A 19702-nucleotide genomic window follows, 5' to 3' on the forward strand; every position below is an offset into this window, starting at 1 on the left:
GAGTAGTCAGTTAATAATAATTAAGCAGTACTTTTTAGCCAGCACAGCCTTAAGCTGCTATCACCTGTAGTATCTATGCTAGCCAGAGGTCCAACTTCTGTGGCTCATTCCATCACCCCTCTGCTCGGCATGTTCTCCTTTGATGTTTGTGTGGGAGCAGAAATAGATCCTACTTTCATGGTGCATCTTGTGATGGAACTTAAAAAGCTTTWATGAAAACTCTAATAATTTTGGCAGCAGCCTTTAATTGCATTTACAGTGACCTTTTTTGTTTTGGATGGCTGCCTAGATGGATGGAGTGGTTGCTCTGCCCCTTGCACCCATGGCTTTCAGAGCTACTGCTCCTGCTGTCTGCTGGGAGCCGAATGCAGCTCACATTGAGCTGGAGCCCTCAGCCTGTACAGGAAATTCTCATCTGATCTCCCCTCTGAATCCAGGTGCCTTCCAGCTGTTTCTCAGAACTGCTTGGTGACCTCATGCCAGGTGAAGTGAAATATTTGGAATTGAATCCTGGAGGATGGCACCTGCAATTACTATGGTTGAACTAGCACCAAAGGCAGGAGTTTCCAAAGCAGCATAGGAGCTTGAGGCAGTTTGTCCTTGCTGGTTGGTCAGCCAGATGCATTTCCCTGTTACCAACCAGCACAAGGACTTACGGCCTCTTTCACTGCTGCAGATAATGGCAACTAAATTTGCAAGTCTTTCTGCATTGCCTCTTTCCACTTGTGCCTGACCTCAAGTTCAAATCGCTTTTTCTTAGATGAAAACCTTTCCGGGAAATTCTGACTTAAATCGCTGCCTGGCAAATTGCTGTTACACAGAGTTTACAACTTGTTTGTGACACCAGCCGGGCAGCGGGGCCTCTTCATGGTGCAGATGGCTGTAGCCAGACGAGGCTTGACGAGGCTATTAACAAATTTTCAGTGCTGTTTAAATCACTCCTGGTAATCTTCAGAGCTACTGGGTTGCCTGGAACCTAGTTGTTTTGTGCTTGTTTTTCCACTTCTTCCACTGTAAGTGAAAATTTGCAGGTAAGTCTCTGCTGTCAACAACTAGAGTTTGGGCATGTGAGCTGGCAGCAGCAGCCGACATCTGCAGCTGACATCTCCGGTCTCTCTGGATGCCCAGTCCAGAATTAGRTAGCAGGGGATTATCCTGAAAGTGTTTGTGTTCATTCAGACTTTCACATTAATCAGTCAGGCTGAACATTAATTTTCTCTGATGTTTTAGAGAAGGCAATTTTTCCAGGAGATTATTTGAATTAATTTTCATTACTCTTAATTTTTTTTTGACTTTTACTTATTGTACAGAAAATAGGCACAATTATTGCAATTCTGCGACACAAAGGAAAAGCTTCACTTCTAACAGCACATTGCTATAACGCCTGATTCCATTCTTGTTATATTAGTTTTCATCCCTACCTTTTCTCTTTGTATCACTCCTGAAGACTAACTTTTATATGACAARACACGTCGGAGCCTTCAAAAAACCCTGTACATTGCCATCTAAATATGATGTGCTGTCTAAATATGTACCAGTGCGTGTCCTTCCTAGTCAATTTTTGCAACRAGAAACAATTACTCTCATTGCAATTTGATATATCTAAGAACTRTGTTTCTCCAAGTGTAGAACCAGACTTTTCAACATGTCCTTGAAATCATTACAGCATTTAAATTCAGTTAAAAGATACARTAATTTCTTAAGAATGTCTGTGACAGTTGATTTAGTTAGTTATTAGTTGATTTCTTAATGGACATTAGGAAAAAATGCACATGCAGTGTATTGAAATTTACAGTTTTTTATTTAAAATATAAAAATTCCCAGTAATTAATGTATTCTGATATATGATCATTTTAAATGAGAACAAATTTAATTAAGTCTTACATTTGTAGCAGCAGTCATTTGCTCCAAAATGACTTGAGAGTATTGGCTTTCTGCTTGCATTTTGACTTTAGATTTTTACAATTAGTGTGAATTCCTGCAAGCATAAACTCTGGTCACATTATATAGGAACATAATACTCTGAAATTAAGTTTTCTGTTTATCCTCCTTCTCTGTAGAGCTTCCAAACCCTCCTGGATGCCGCCCTGTGCCACGTGCTGTGGGTGTCTCTGCTTGAGCAGTGGGGTTGGACTGGATGATCTCTAGAGGTCCCTTCCAACCTCAACTATTCTGTGATTCTGTGAAACCTGTGATTCTGTGATTGCCCGTCTTGAAAACTATTTTTCAGTCTCAAGCATAATCAGTAAATATAAAGCTGCGAATATCTTATGCCTAAACACTGCTACATGCTCCTTAGACTTTCTAATCCACCTGTTCATTGATTCATTGCCTTAAGAACCACCGCTGTAGGAGCTCTTCCAACTTGCTGAGTATGACAGCTCTTTACTTTTTATCTATTTTATCTGAATTCTAAACTAACTAGCATTAAAATTTTCTTTCTACCAAAAAAAGTCTKCCATTTCAAAAGTCTTTTATTCAAATTACAGGTGTTACTATTTCCATCAAATTGGATATTTTCTAAAAAAAGTTAGATTGTCTTCCCTAAGTCAGAGGTCTCATAAGTCATTTAGGAGCATATTAAAGAATCCTGWATAATCAATTTAGGAAACTGGAAGCGTTTGGGAGATACCATGTTCCCCACCATGCCAAGTCGGAAAGGAGAGAGCACAAGGCAACCCTCTGACAAGCTTGGAGGTTAGATTTGCTTGATCCTGGAAGCAAAGAACTAGAAGCCATCTGATTTTCAGACCACGACAGTCTGTTATGGTTACATGTCTTAGACCACAAACGTTGAAAGTGCAGATTTTCTCCTGTCATTCTGCCTTTCAGAATTATCCAGCATATTTTTGTTGGAAGATCACCAAAAGCAAGTATTYCACTTGTATGCTTCTTATCTAAATATTTTTGGAGTCTGCTTCAAGTCCCTGGTTCTTGCCCTTCTTCACTAGATGCCTTCCTCAATACATTCCAGCCCTTTAATGCATGGTGCTTCTCTACATGGGTATGCTTATGCCTTGTAATCAAATAACTTTCAATCCTGTTTTCAAAAAGGTTCAGAAATTTATCWTTTAACACTATCTGGCTTTTTCTCCACTTTTCCAGTAAGAGATGTGACTTTTTACATTTCCTCTTAGTTCACAGCAGCTTCAAAACTGTTGACATACAAACAGTATAAAGTATTCTAGCTATCCTTGCCGAAGTCATATACTACTTCTGCTGACTTCTGCTGCTGAGTCTCTTGCATGGTGTTGCACTAGTAGTTCATGTTCTGTGGCTTATAGCCCTAAACCCTCACCAGAAGGCAYTGCCTTGTCAACCACAGTTCCTGATTTGGTAGATATTTAGACATAGTCCAAGTTCTTTGTGTTAGGATGTGAGCTTTAGCATATTTGCTTTTGCATATAAGAAAACGTAYTTTCTGTGGCTGACTCCAAGCTAAGTGATTTAGTCCTTTCTTATTTATCATCATTTCTTCATTAGCTTATGCAAATTCTTGCGTCACCTGCTTACTTTATCAGTAGAAATTTATCTTCTACTTTTGTAAGAATAGCAGTAGACCTTGAACAGAACTGAAAGAATTGCAAATTAACTAACATTTTTTTCTCAGAATACTTTGAAATAGGAAGTTGAAACAACTTACTCATGCTTTCTCATTAAATCAAATATACAGTCTCGTCTCAGAATGAATCTGGTTTCGGTTGAAAAGACCTATTTTCCATAAAGCAATGTGACTACACATTCATTATATTTTCTATGCTTTTAACCATAATTAATGCAAACTTTTATGAGTTCTTCCTTTGTTTTACCTACCTTTGATAAAAAGCAAATGACTGCTAGATACTGCCTTCATTCCATTTGGCTTCTGTGAGTAATGTGGGCAGAACATTAGCAGTGTTCCTGTCTTCTGGAATTTCCCTTGTGGTCTAAGATTTATTAGAAATGAACATCATTGAGCCAGAGATCTCCTGATAGGAGAGTCGTCTTTCCTAGATTTTTATAGATGACTGCAGTGACCCCTTGCTTCTTACTGAAGAGATTAATGAAATTCAGTGTGTGGTACTGATTGCGACAATGACCTTTGATGAGCTGACTTGTCTTCCTAAAGAATGTGTTAAGAAAGTGCGTTTTTCAAAATGAAATAGTTAGGAGTAATAAGAGGTTTTTGTCTGTATATTTTTAGGCCCTCAAAATAGGATATATTTCAGTATTTCCATGAAAATAAATTTTTGAAAGCTTGATTTAGAAGTGGACATGAGTCTGGTAAGGAAAAGTCCACAGGACTGAATTCACCACAGTAGTTTAGAAGCACTTCAGTCTTGAACTGAGCATAAATTCTTAATTAGTTGAACTTAAAACCTATAACATGGGGTTGTGGAAAGAGGCATGTATTAGTTTCTTCATTTCAGCTGGGAAGTTATATTGAATATTGAAATGATCTGAGAGAGGATTTTACATATTTCTGGAGGCACCAAAGCGAGAGCGCTTCCAAGCTTTTCTGAGGTTTTTTCATCTTGCGTCTTTTCTAGGTCTGTATCCTTTATCCTATCTCTTCTTAATAGGATATTTAGAGACTCTGGGAAGGAAAATAGCTAGCACAAAAGTCAATGAAAGAAGACTATTTAACACAACTGTCCAAAYGAAGAAGAGAGGGATTTCAGATCCTGCCTGTGCTTCTGGCACAGGGGCAGCGGATGGAAAGAGAAGAATGGCTTTGATTGAGGTAAAATTATACTTGAAGCACAAAGTCATCTTCATCTTGCTGAATTACAGATGGAGAGGTGTCTTGTTGTAAGACTTCACTTTTCAGCTGTTAACTCACATTTGCTGAACGTGGTTTTGCCATTAGCAACCCCAGTTCCTTTTCAGCTCTGTTTCCTGAAGAAGCAAGGCTTACACAGCCCGCTAGCTCTCATTCCCAGCACTGCCATTAGGATGCATCGTGTGACCGAGGAAATCTCACATCCTGCCTCCACCTGGGATGGCATCAGTGCTGTGTGGTCCCCAGGCCTCCAGCCGCTTCCACTTCACTGCTGCGGTGCACACAGGGTCCTGGCCTGCCCGTATGGTTCAGGGTTCTTCTTATGGAGATGAAGGTGAAAAATTGTGGGCATGGTGCAGAGCTGCGTTGTGTGCTGCCTTGGGAATCAGGAGGTATGATGAAGGTTTCTGTAGAAATTATTAAAATCAATCCCTGAAAGAGGAAAGAAGCTCAAATTCCTACCCTGTCCTTGAGCATGTGCTCAAGGGTCCTTACGTGTTTTATCTGGCCTTCTGATCGTTAACCAGCATGCTTGTGGTTTTAAAATCATCACATTTGTTTAATTGTCCTTTGAGGAGATACTGGAAGGGGCTGGTGTGTTGTGTGGTTTTGTGATCTGCAGTCCTGGGAGAAAGCTGACGGTAGCAACAGGGGATGTCATGGAGGAWTTAGAGAAAGCTAATGCAGGCAGGAGATGGGAGAAAATAGGACATAAATCCACAGGAGCCGAGTGAATTAAACTCTGTCGGTGTCATTGCACAGGGAACTATTTGCTTCTAATGAAGCTATGACTAGTCAAGGTGCMAAGTCTTCATCCTCAAACTTTGTTACAGAGGAAAAGTGAAAAAGAAGTGGTCATGTATGAAGGTAATCCACAGCTTCCACTGAATTTCAGATCTTTTAGATCAAACAAAAATATATGGTGCAGCTGAATTCACCTGATATTCATTGAGCAGAGATGTTGGATTTTAGCAGCATTTGCTAGTAGCTATAGGAGTTACTCCATCATTCCAGTCATTCCCACCTACTGGTTTGTTTAATCTATCTGTTCTGTCTTATCATTAATTGAAAATGTGATGCCACTGGAGCAAGGACTCTGTTCATCACAAGTTTTTAATATAACATTACCTACAATGGAATATTGACCCTGACTAAAATCTGCATGTGTTATTTCAAGGAAAAAAAGTACATCATAAAGACGCTATTTGAGGTATAAATGAGAAATCAATCATTGATTTGGTTCTTTGGCATTTTATTACTTTTCCCTGATGTCTACTGACCCTCTCTGATGTATGCTGTAATTTTAAGCCATAGCCTGAAGCCTTTAAGTCAGTCCCTTTGAGAATCCAAGGCAGTCCTTTGGTAACACCTTAACGAAGCATTCAAGTGCCCATACTCACGTAATGCTGAAGGGAGGCTGTTTTCACTTGGAGCAAGGGTGCTGTGCTGTAGCTACCGGTATGCTGTCACAGTAGGACAAGGATTATCTACAGAGTGACTGCAAAGCACGTGCAATTTTCTAATAATTATGGGAAAGCTTTGCAATTTCACTTCTCACAGTGTGTGATAATCCAGAGGGGAAAAAAAAAAAAAAAAAAAAGATCTTTTGAGTGTATTACATTTCCTCTCAATGTTGTACTTAAGCTATTCACTCGAAGGCTACCTTGTGACATGCTATAGTTAATAAGTTTTCCATGCTGTCAAAAGTAATAATATTAATGTGCCATTCAGTTAAATTAATTTTGTTTTGTGCACTAGGCTGCATAAACGTGAGTGACATTTAGAAATACGATCAGGCGGGCGCTGAGAAGCAGCCAAGTAGCAAAACAGAACGAGATGCAATCATTAGAGCAGAACAGCCAGCTGCACACATTTTGGGTAGGCAAAGAGTCACAGAAAGCCAGCCCATGATGTGTGGGGACAGATATTCGTTTTAATTCATTCTTGCTTATTGAAGGAGATCATTTTCCTCTTGTTTAACTAAGCGCTCAGTATGTTTCATAGCATGCTCTCTTGTTTGGCAATCAAAGGGTGCATTTCTGCTAATTTTCGATTTCAAGTACCTTCAGCCACAGCTTTTCTAATTTTGCAAGAGGCAACACTGATTGTAATGCTTTTAAGCTGATGACCATGAAGTGTCATCTTCCACTAATAATGTCGGGTTCTATTCTTCCTATTTGTTCTGCTTTTTAAAAAGCATGAATAAAAATGCTTTCTCTTAGCAGTTAAAAATGAGGAGTAGCAGAAAGAAGCTGATAGAACTTGACTTGTTATTTTATTTTAATAAAGATTGGCTCAAATCATTGCCCGGCTTGCTTCCAAATCTGATTGGAGAATATTACGTAATTAGGGCAGTTAAAATAAATGGAATCCATGACATATATATAATGTGTATATATGTATATACATATATAAATATAGATAGAGATAGATTGCAAAAGAAGACAGAGATTTGTGAAGAACTGTGATAATAATTTCTATGCCAAATGGTGCTCTTCAGAGTGAAAAAAAAAATAGATTTCATTTCCATAGGAGGATCCTGCCAGCTCTGTTCCCTTTAAGCAATGGTAAAAAATAGTGCTGGCTCACAGAAGTTGTATGACAAAGGAGACACAGAGTGGGACTGTAGTAGGGAAAGCAGTCGAAAGGAATATGCAATTAAGGCTGTTTCGCTTGGCTCTTCCACAGTCCTGCTTTGTATCGTACCTGTATCTCCACMGGTAGCACCTCCTGCTACCTCTAATAAACTCACTTTGAAAGATTGTTCCTGGGCCGCTCAGAAACTTCTCTCTTTTAAAAGTTCCCTGGTGGACCTTTGATTCTATTTCTGTTCTCTGTTCACCTAGCATCAGTCTCCTCTCTCTCCCCTCTTGGTCTGTTGTCCCCGCTGGTCCCTTTTCTCGTGCATCTGAAACAGGCTCTCCGGCTCCTTGCTTCAGGCAGCCTCTGCTTCTCTTTAGCTCTCCTGTTACAGCTTATTTCACTTTGCTTTCCCTCGTAATCCACTTGCTGTGTGCCTTRTGGCTGAACACTTTAACAGGAACTGCTCTTTATGGACAAGTTTGCACATTTGAAGAGAGTGTGAGCAATGAAATGCATTTCTGAGATCACATTAGTAAGATCAGAGAGGGGAGTCTTTTCTCCACAGATACTTTGTACTTCCATTCTGGAAAACAAATGGGTTATTCCTATGAATAAAGACCGATCCCTGAATAGGGGAATGAACAACAGGACCCTTGTCTCTTCATACTTGTATTATTTTAAGATATTTTCTTCCAAAGGACATGTACAACCATGAAGAAGGTTCCTCCTTATCTCCAGAGGCATTTAGCCCCTGTTCAGCACTAGTTCTCTAATAGCGTCTCTGCTGCTGCTCACACGGACCTGAAATTCTTTCAGATGCCAAAGGAGTTGTTCTGCTTGTCAGGCTGGGGATTTAGTTGTTAAAAACTTTCAGTTTACATTGACTAGGTTGGTAATTAACGTTTCCTAAGTTTGAAATACCTACTTCTATAATCAGCCTACTTCTATAATCAGATTGAAAAGGCTGGGGAAAATTATGCCTTTCCCATTCTCCCTCCGTAGCTTCTCCTCCACAGACTAAACTAGCCTATAGATCTTGGGATGCAGTGGTGGTTGGTATGCATAAATATWCAGATGAGAGTCTGTAAAAGGGACATAGCAGTGGGCTGGCACATCAGCTGAAATATCCTTGCAGCTTTTCTTTCTCTTTCCTGTTCTCCTTTTCCTTTCTTTCCTGTACCATCTATTTCTAGCCTGTTTATGTAAACTGGATTTTAAGAACTTCTTGCTCACTTCCCACTCCTTTGCTAACTGTGGCAGAATCATCTTCATATTGTGGGTCATCTGTCTCCTGATTTGCAGGCCTAAGAAAAAGTTTTTCTTTCTTGCCTCGTGCCTATTGCAGGGCTAAAATTTCCTGCTTTATTCTTTAATCATGTATTTGCCAAAACTATAATGCCCTTGAAGCTGATGATGTTAAAGATTTCTTTTTCAGAAATAAACTTTCATATTTAGAGAAAAGGGAGCCTAACAAATCAGTATCTCCTCCTTTGCTCAGTATGTTCCCTATTTGTAGTGGTGGGGTGGGGGAAAGCACACAGTGTTTTCCCAGTTGTAGCTCACAGCTATGTGTACGGGTTGCTCATTCTGCCCGTGTGTTACAGAAGTTATGGCCAGTCCACATTACCACGGGTTGCTGCTAGTGTTAGGATGATGCCTTGGTGGCTTCATATTCATCGCTGACATGCCAGGAGAACTAACCTATTGAGGTCTCTGTAAGTAGGCACAGGAGGCAAGGGCCTCAAAACTTAATCCAGGGATCTGGGATTTTCACTTCGTATTGGTTAGAATTAGAGAATCACATCCTACTGTGTCTTTCTGAAGCTTATGCAAATAACCATAACCAGACCTGGAACTGAATTTGGAAATCCTACTGTGTTTTTACATCCTTCCACTGACTGTTTGGGAGTCTTAGATCCGAATAGAGAAAAAAAAACCTTAGGATGCTGTGACTGGTTATTTTGGTGGCAAGCATCAACTTTTTTATATCCTTTTACATGAAAAATATGGAGAATATTTATATTAAGAAGTCAGATATTGCGATTAGAGATTCTGCAGTGTGAATGAGAGTAATCTGCATAAATAGCATTTTTCTCAATAGCTCATTAGAGCACTGTTATCAAGGCCGAAATGAATAGTGACAAGTAAAAGGAGGAATGTGAGACAGGCAGGAATCACTTAGAGTCTTCCCTAAAAARATTAGATTCTCAATAGGACCTTAAATAGCCTTTTATAAGCTGAAGAAGTGGTACCAGTGCTGTCTATGCCATTTATGTTTTGTTGCATCGCATCCTCTTTGAAGGTAATGAAATTATGAAGTTGCCTAGATGGAGGGAGTCTTTTGATTGGTGTTTAGCCATTATACATGGATAGGTTAATGTGTGTGAACCTCCCAGCTGGAAGTTTCTAACACCAACTTGCAGTTTCCATCAGAGATCAAAGTAATTTACTAACATAAATTATTTATATATGGGGCTGAAAGAAATTCATAATAACAATAAGGCACCTCCATGAGATAATCACCGTGCCAGAAGCACTCGGCTGTACCTCATAGCCCTGCAGGGGTTTGTAATTATCTCCTGCAAACCACACCTCTAGTGATTGCTTTTTGTGGCTTCCTTGCACTGCTGCTACTTGCAGTATTTTTGGCTTGACAAATATTTTAGGGTGTAGCAGAAAAAAAAATACCATTGAACTTAAGAGCTTGTGGCAGTCATGCAAAGAGAAATGCTAATATTCAAGAAATATGGAAGAATACAAATATACAGATTTCAATAACTGTAAAAAATCCCAAATGTCATTCTGTTGTAATCTGAAGAGGAAACTATGCCTCTGTTTACAAGTTTTTCACTGGAATGAGTCCATCATCTGCTGCCGTTTCCCATGGCTTGCTGGTGATCTCCAGAAAACTGCTGTTTACAAGGTGTTGGCTTCTCCCCCATGCTTCCTGCAGCTAAAATTACATTAGAAGAGGCTAAAAATGCATTAAATGCTCTCATAAAATTACCCTTCTGTGTAGACAATGGCAGCATTTGCACAGAAGCGTAACGTGACTGCAGATGGAAACAGGCTGGTGAGAGGTGATGGTCTCTGTGGCAATAACTGTGCTTGTAAAACACCTCCTCCAACCGCTGCCCAAGTGCTCAAAGCAGACACAACTGCTGATCAGAAACAACTGATTTGTTGTTTCTCCAACACAATTTTATGCTTAGCAAACACACTGCAGTCTCAACACAAATACACACATCCACGCAGAACACCTAGATAAGAAAAGTCGAAGGAACTGTGTGTAAGAAGCGTTTTATTAATTTAAAAAGAACTACCAAAATAAATGGTGGTCAGTAAATGAGGTCCTGCTCTTCTGCTGTGACCAAAGTTTTGCCTCCTGAATCCAGGTGCAATGGCAGAGCCCTCACATGCTGGATGGTACATAAAGGTCTCTGAGACGGGGGATGAAGAAGAGCTTTCAGATATGCTCTGTTTCAGTCTTATTCAAAGCACACTATAAATCAACCTGGCTAATTTAAACCAAGTCTACCATGTAATAGAGCAGCTACTGCAAAGGACAAAAGGAGGCTTGGTTATCTATGGTCATGATAACACAAATCGATAGGCAATTGATTTCTTCCATTCGAAACAAGCTGCAAGTGATAGATCAACTTCCCTGTGTACCCAGCAAGCACAGCCTGCTCCAAAACTGAATGTCAAGAGAGCAAAAGTGTGCTTTGCCRTCACCAGGTCATTGCATGGTCAGTGAGAGCTGAGCACGAGCTGTGCAGATTGAGCAGCTAAAATCCATATTTCCATGGTCAGAACCTATCCTGAGATTTTTACAGCCCATATGGATAGATAAGAGTGGCAAGTATCTGTAAAAATGCAGTCCATGCCATGAAAGGTATCTTGGGTTATTTAGATACGAGTAAAAAATGCAAATTTTGTGATACCAAGGTCTCCTTTTTTTCTGAAGAAGGTCATAACATCATTAGAGCTCTGCTAGGGCAATTTGAGGTCTCCAAGATACCCCTTCCTAATTATATCCTTTCCAGCTTGAAAAGTCATAATCTACTTAGCTGTTCCTGACWTGGAAGCTGTGTCATATCTTTGATCATTCCTGCTGCTCTTCCTGAAATCTTTCCAAATTCTGTCTGTGTTTTGGGTGGGGAGGGAGGTGGGGGTCATGGCGGGCATGGACCAGGGAAATAACTAAACTACTCTTGAAGATAGTAGTTTAATAGAGTGCATTTATATTTATACAGTGTTTTTATACATGAATTTATACATTTAACATCATGAGCTGTTCTGTTTCATCTTGCTTTGCCTTTCTGCTTTTTAACTTTTTGCTAGTTCTGTATCCTTTCTGGCCGCTGGATATCAGTGAGCTAGTGTTTTGCATGGAGCTGTCTATGACAACCCTAAGGTTTTGTTCTCAGCTTGTAATGATTATTTCACAGTCTATTCCCTTAGAGGTGTTATAGTAGCATCTAAGTTTTTAAAGATTAGAAGGAACAACAACTGCCTGATGCCAATACATAAGGCTCTAGTCCTTCATTTAGAATAACCAGATTCCTGCATTCCCAAGTTTTCTCAAATGTACCCGTGCACCCTTTGATACAGGAGGGAGCTGTAACCTGGAAGTATATTTGAGTACCTGGCACACATTCTTCAGGAGGATATACTGCAGATTCTTATCTAAACRTGGATAAAATGTGATGGTGTGAAAAAGTTGTTGAGAAAGAATATAAGGAAATGAAATGACARTATACGGAATATATGCTATTCAGTAGGGATTTTATTTTAAAAAATGCCAGCGTACACAGAGATATTCAGATACTTGATTGCACAGATTACAGTGAATAAAGCACGCTTTAAGACAGCATATGCACTTAATTTTCGGTGAAAAAATACTTACAAAATATGATATTATGTATCTATTTATCTAGATATCTACATCTACATGATGCCAAAACTCTGGCCTAATTATGCTCAGCTTCTCTCAAATGGCTTAGAAGCTTAAGCTCCCCATTTGAGAAGAACATTTACATTTGAAACCCTTTGAACGTGGTCTGTCCTTTCTCTGTGAAATACCAACTGCTTTATGAACTTGTGAAAACTAGCATTCCCCAGGCTCCCGGGATGAAGATCTCATTTGTCTCCTTCCTCCTGACTTTTTAGATTACCATGTCTTTTTGTATTTGCAGGAGAGCATACTTCCTGCAAAAATTAGCTGGTGTCTTAGCAAACAGCTTGGATACACCCCCAAAACTTTTCAACAACCAACCTTGCAGTACATTCCGGAAAAAAAAAAAAAAAAAAAAAGACAAGGCACTGGAGCCTTATCTTGACAGAAATGTACTTTATAGTCTACTGCCAGAATAAATTGTGCAAATAGATATGTGCCATAAGCACTGCTGCCTTTGAAAGAGGAGCAGTGCTGTCAGAAATGCCTTTTTGGGCTATTTAGTTGATTCGCCTCCTCTCCAGAGCACCACGATTAACCCCCCGGAGAGACGGCAGCGCTGCAGGAAAAGGAGAGCAGCAGCTCTCATCTGTCTAATGATTTTTTTTCTAAGTGCTGCTTTGCTCTTTTCTCTCTCTCATGTCTGCAAGTCCATGCAGTTTACTTATAAAACCCAGTCCCCATAATTCTGGCGTGGAGGGAAAGGCTTAATTATGTTCAGACCTATTGACAAAGTACAAAGCAACAAACCCTGAAAGGCTGGGTTTGGTGGGATCCCAGGTGATGGGTACGAGGCCAAAGGCAAAACCAAATCCAACACTGAAACCAGTTTGTGACAGCAGGAGGGATGTGCCTTGAGCCTCAGCCCTCCTCTCTTGCCTCTTTGATGAGAGACAGAGCCTTTTTAGACTGATGGTTTGTACTCAGTGCTTATTTTACTTTGCTGCTTTATGACAAAGTGTGATGAGAAAGAACCATGTCACTATATCACGGGAAACAACGCAGTGGTTTCATACACGTGTGTGTTAAGGGGCTTCACTGAAACACAGTCTGMGGAAAAAAGTTGTTGCTTGGTACTGAAAGGAATCTAAAATGCCATCCTGTTGATTGTGGCTTTTAAAACTGTATTTAAAAGATGCAAATGATCAAACAAAACAAAAACAAAAACTGTCTTGTTTGCTTTCCAGCAAGAAAAACTGGGTGATATCTGCTTCTCCCTCCGTTACGTGCCTACTGCTGGCAAGCTGACTGTCGTCATCCTAGAGGCCAAGAACCTGAAGAAGATGGATGTCGGAGGGCTATCAGGTAAGAGCACCAATATCTGCTGGTAGATTGTGCAGGCTTGCAGACCTGAAAAGCAACTCACTTGCCCGTTGTCATCTCATGGAGGAGAAGGTAAGGGGTCTTGTTTGCAGTCTGAAAAACGTGCTTTGTGTTCTCTGAAATTCGATGAAGGACTCGAGCCTATCAGAACTGGTTCTAGCTTGAAAAAAAAAAGGGAATTTCATTATGCATTGCACTCCATGATGAGGTCGGAAGAGTTAAACAGTCAGATGGCATTGCAAGCTCTCTGCACTTTCCTTCTTCCCTGTTGCCTGGAGATAAATATGGACTATTCAGGCAGGAGAAAAAAAAAAAAAAAAGAAGCTGACTACAATTCCTATTGTCTGTTTAATCTCACACAATGTGAGCATTCCCCTGCACTGTTGCTGACAATGCCTAATAGAGGAACTGACAACAGGTCAGGGTGCTGCCTGAGCGCTCTGTGCCTCTCAGGGGCTCCGTGCGAATGGCCGAGGCACAAGGCTGGGCAGGAGGGAGCCCCGTTCTCCTCGTGCACCTCCACGTTCGTTCCCGGCTGCATCGGGAGTTCTTGGAAGCCAGCTACTGTCTGACTTGCCAATTAGCCGGGGACAAATTAAATAACAAGGTGTTGTATCAGTCTTTCCAGGAGAAATTGGTTTTATGTGGGAAATTTTGTTTTATGTTCAAAAGGGATGGTTTGAACAGTGGTGAGGGTGAGGATGTTTACAGCACAGCTCTCAAACTGAAAACTTATAGTACTGTCAGTAACACACAGAGGTGATTTCCCTTTGACAAATGACAGTCAAAATTAAGCAAGTGTTTCMCTTCTGCTTCCTGTAATCTTAGAACAAGGTAAGAGTTAATCTCAAAATATATACAGGAATGAGAACCTGATCCAAGTAAGTCTGGAGGTTCTAGGTACTATCTTTGACGAGCAGGAGGAAYGGTCACAAAGAGGAACAAGTCCCTTCCTAGTTACCAGGTATCTTTATTTTCTTCTACTTGCTTTTGAAGTCTTTCACTGTACAGCAAGAGACCTCAAAATGTAAAAGTCATCAAACATGACATKCTTGTAGTTTTGTCTGAAACCAAGACTATGTTTTTCAACATCAGTTTTAAAATGTGGACACCAGTTTAGGAAACACCACAATAGTTTCCCTGACATCTCTACTGGTCCAATTGCAAATTAATGTTCTTAGACACATGTCCTTATAAACTGTATCCTAATGAAAGATGAGACTCTTTCTCTCGCTAATGAAGAAGCGTGATTTTTGTGACTTGAATACAGGCTGAAGAGCCAGAGCATCTATATTCTTTCCCAGGATTTGCAACGAATGTGATAAACCATGGCTACTGAGCTTGTAAGAAAAGAAATGGGCAGGAGAAACACTAATGAACTGAAGACCTTCTACRCACTTCAGGAGGAAAATACAATGCACTCTGCTGCAAATAACTAGGAGAAAATGGTCCTTTGCTCACCTGCTTGTGCTAAAATGTCAGAACAGTGTAAGAGGACATTTAAATATATTTCTAGGGGATGATGAGTTTTGTTCTCCTTTTCTTAGGGCCATTTCAACCTAAAAACATCATGTTCTCTCAGAGACAAACAAACCCAGTGGGATGCTGTGGTTGTAGTAGGAATTCAAAAGTCACTGACAGTGATAAATGGCAGTTAGTACGGTATTCCTGAGGCAGTAATTATAGATGAAATAATGTTGTTTTAAAGTGAATCCAGTGAATCTTTCATTAGAGAATTTTTCTTTGAATAAATTATGCAGAAATAACTTTTGAAATCAAGCTGAGATTTTGTTTTCGTAATTCACAATAAATAATACCTGCTCTCAAAGTAAGGCACTGCTTAATGACAATGAAGGTGGCAAGATTTTATCTCAATTAGTGAGCACTTTTCCAACTAGTTTTGTTATTTTTCTCTAAAAACCAAAATTGCTTTCCATTTTKCAGAAGTGAAAGTTTTGCATTGCAGTGGAGGTGGCAAATGTTAACAATCAAATGTGTTCTGAATGTTACCTGTAGACTCAGCAGCACTTACTGTCACCAAGGGAAGGCCATTACCAGGAGGTAAAAATTACGTGGGTGTCACAAAATAAATGAAATGCTAAAAGTTTGTCAAAAATAGGCAAAAAGTGTCTGAGTTCTCAGTTTAAAATATGTTTGTTGTTCTCGCCTCTTTTGGAGAATGCTGGAAAGATGCTGGAAAAGCCTAATGGAGATGTTTGGAAAGAGCAGGGCTTTTTCTTCCACCTCRCAGGGGAGATGAGTCACGCTGTGGAAAGGAGGGCACTTGGGTGCCCATTTCCCCRCACATTTTAGTATCACTCCTTCTGTTGACTATCTGCTATACCCTTKCTCCTCATCGAAGCTTGAGCATAATCCTCAAAGAGCTGCCTTACCTTTTGCATCCATAACTGTGGTTAGGAACATGCTTAATTTTAAACATACATATTTATGTCCTGAAGTAGAGCCAGCTCAACAAGATAACAGTCGAAAGCAGCAGTCTGTTCAAAAGACATTGAAAGTGCTACCACCCCTAGCGTCTTCAGTCGTGTGAACCTAGTGAATCTAGTAGTGAAATACTGACCCAGCTACTCACCAYGTGTATCCCACTGGATGGTTACTACAGTTGCAAACAAAACCGTCATCTCCGGCATTCTGAACTTTTCCATAAATTTTATTTGCAWTCCAAAGCCAAGTGCAAATTACTTTGGAAAGAGACAATAAAAGACAACAGACTAATCATCAAATTCATTAGACTTCTTGTAACAAAACCAGATCACCCATCTGAGCAATAAACTCCCAGGTCTTAAACTTAATTGCAACATCAGGCTGTGACTAAAGCAAACCTTGGCACAGACGCCGAAACTGTTCAGCTTGAGCTCATCAAGTCACCAGAACAAGTGAAAATTATTACTTCTGGTGAACAAGAGCCTCTGGCAAACAATTATGCATGTTTTTAAATGGCATTTTAATTATTCAAATTAWATTCAAATGTATTTTTAATGAATCGGACATCTGGCAGGTGATATGTAGGAATGCTGACTATAAAGAGATTATTATTATTTGTCTGAGTTTGGTAAACCCCTGTTACATAACGTTCTACGTATTCTTCATCTAAAATAACTAAGTGACTTAGACGTTTATGTCTTACTGAAAATAACGATAACTTAGACTCCTAAGTAACTGTGGGCTTTTAACAAGAAAAAATGGGAAGGATTGAAAACCAGCTTGCAGTTTAATCTCTACAGACATAAAGACCAGCTGATTTTTCCAAAAGGACAGAATGCAGCTCAGCAATGCCATTAAGTTCACAAGGGTTGTCCATGCTTATTGATACTTTATTCATGTTCCCAGCCCCCAGAGTTATCTGCATCTCCCCTATGAGAAATTAGTTTAAATCAGAGTGGTGGTGAATTCAGTTACTGATTTAAATAAGAAAGCATGAAACCATTATTTAAATTCATCTTAATCTTATTTTGTACTTGTAATCTTTACTTATTTTCTAAAGAAAAAAGTAGTTTAACACTTAGCACATATGACTTGCAAATAAATGCAGTCTGGTCAATAAATATGCTTCTCCTTTTCATTTCATAGGAAAAATCCTCGAATTGATGCACATTTATGCAGACAGTTCTGTGGTGTTTCATGCATTTAGTCATGTCTTACATTTGGATTCACTTTTGTTCCAGAGAGGAAGTAAAGTTTTCTCTCTTTCYAACTTCCAGCAGCTCTGCCTGCTTTGCCTGAGCCAATCATTGAAATAAATTACTGGAATGCTTTGGAAACGTTTTCCCTCTCAACTTTCAGAAGCACCTGGGGCTGGCATCTAAGCAAACTGCTGTTGTGGGTGTTTAACTGCCGAGGCTCYTTGGCTTAAAGCACTGTCTTAAGAACTCCAGGGGCAGTATGTATGCCTGGCAAAATACTGTTTTGCTTTACATCTGAAATGCTTCACTTTTTAGTAGCTGATAAGAAGTGTAAGCCTGAAAATAGCTTATCATTCTTTCAGGATTAATTTCAACATGGTTTATTCCTTCTACAAAACTTTGAAAATGAAAGTGTTTGCATTTTATGCATATTATTTTAATATGCTTAGCCTTTAGTCAGTCTAATTAGCAGGGATGTATCCTAGTAGCAGGCTTTTTCTTTCTTCCCTTATCTCCTTAGCAGTGCTGCCCCTCTGCATTCCCCTTGGTCAGACCCGGAGTAGCAGCAGGGAGAAGAGGGCCCTACGGACGCGTGCTCACGGATTGCCTTGGGAACTGTTGCCAAGTAGCACGGATTAGTGCAGACCCTAAACTGCACCTATTTATGCCAGATTAATGCAGAGGAAGAATTGCAAAGAGAAAAGGGCTGTGATGGAATCCGTGCTGCTCTTCCTTCTGCAGGAAGGTGCAGATGCCGCCATGGAAGAGAACRGGGCCCACAGTCCCATCCATTATGTGTGAAGGCTAATCTCAATATTTATGAGTTATAAATAGAATATGCACAGCGCTTCTTTGTATCTGCCAAGCAAATACTATAAACCAGAACCACCTCTGAGGACCAAATAATGCCACAGCAGAAATGAAGCTAGTTTTCTACAATTATATATTTGCTTTAAATATTGCATTAAATTTCAGGGATTTGTTGTATGTCTTATGAAAGAATGTCATTGAAAAGTAAAAAAAAATAGTTTAGAACCTGAATCTTTGATGGGGGAGTGTGAATGCTCATGAATTATGCAGTTAGAGCATTCACTTTAATAACTTCATTAAAATAGAAGAAACCTTAAAAGTTATCTAACATGAATGTAATATTATGGGAAGAGAAATACACTATTAGTGCCATGGCCTTGATATAAGCCATATTGTAAGGATAATTCAGCAGACATTAAGGAGAAAGAAAACAGCCTTATTAAAAGACAAAATTAAAAATAAAAAACAAACATCACCACAACAACAGCTGCATTTCCAACTGGCTTAATCCTAGAGAACCCAGCAGAGATCAATATCAACAAATATTTTAACATCTCAAGTTACAATAAGGATTTCTATAATATTTCTACTGTAATTCACTCACTGGCAGTCAATGGCTGAAATAGCAAGGTGCCTCTCCAAAGCTTCCAGAATAGTCTCTCAGCATTGCAATAATTTCATTTTGTGTTCTTGCGGTGGTGATGGTTTCAGTCCTTAAACCTCTGTCATGAATGCTCCTCTTGGGGATATCTTCCCCCATACTGGGCAGTGACAAGAGGTTTCTTGTCCAAAAGAGTTCTCTTTTGGGAGGAAATAAGGTCTTTTGGAGTTGTATCTTCAAACCCAGCTTGACTCTTTGACTTCAAATCACCTTTCTCTTCAAGTTGAGAGTCTGCAATTCCAAAGTTAAAATTTTAAAGGGAATCAACAGGACAAGGTATTCATCATAGAGGCAATGTTGAAAGATAAATCTCTATTTTAGTTTACTCTCTAAACTCTCCTATTGCAGAACATTTTGTGGGTTTCTTATGAGGAGCTGTCATTGTGCAGTGAGTCCAGGTTTTGTACTACAGGCTACTGCACACAATAATATATTGTATTAAATGAATGATCAAATGTGGCAATTCCAAATGAATGATCAAATGTGGCAATTCCAAATGAATGATCAAATGTGGCAATTCCAACAAAGAAGCAAAGTCAAATTGTTCTGCTCCTTTTTTCCCCTGCTATGCCTAAATTGAGGGAAAAAGGCTTATACTAACTAATTGCCAATAAAGCATGTACAATCGTTGCTCTAAGAAACCTTAGGACAAACACTGTGCCAAAAAAAATTGCCTGGGCTCATTCCGAATCATTATATAGGAGACTGAGATTGATTGATTTGCTTGATTTGAGAAAATATCTACTAGAAATCTAGCAGTGTCTGAACATCTCCTTAGTCATCCACTCTGGCAAAAGATACAGCAGATCAGCAACGGGCTAGGTGGACTCTGCCAGGCAGCAATCATAGTTCTTTGGTATTCCATAGATTTCCCACCTCCCTTCTGCAAAAGATAGACTTCTTATTCTTTTATTTGAATATCCACGACTATGTAATGCATTTTGTGTGTGTATGTGTGCACA

The 19702-nt window shown here is 39.6% G+C and overlaps 1 protein-coding gene across 2 annotated transcripts in view; it reads left to right on the top strand.

Annotated features, from left to right (window-relative positions):
* SYT1 (synaptotagmin 1) overlaps window positions 1-19702 on the top strand; it is a 334456-nt gene that overhangs the window by 269321 nt on the left and 45433 nt on the right. For both annotated transcript variants that reach the window (XM_026040975.1, XM_026040974.1), the window contains exon 8: window positions 13490-13607. In XM_026040975.1, coding sequence (XP_025896760.1) covers window positions 13490-13607 — 118 coding nt within the window. The remainder of the gene's footprint in view (window positions 1-13489; window positions 13608-19702) is intronic.

Source organism: Nothoprocta perdicaria, unplaced genomic scaffold, assembly GCF_003342845.1.
Source record: "Nothoprocta perdicaria isolate Ctin4 unplaced genomic scaffold, notPer1 scaffold_272, whole genome shotgun sequence".
In the NCBI taxonomy this organism is placed as follows: Eukaryota; Metazoa; Chordata; class Aves; order Tinamiformes; family Tinamidae; genus Nothoprocta; species Nothoprocta perdicaria.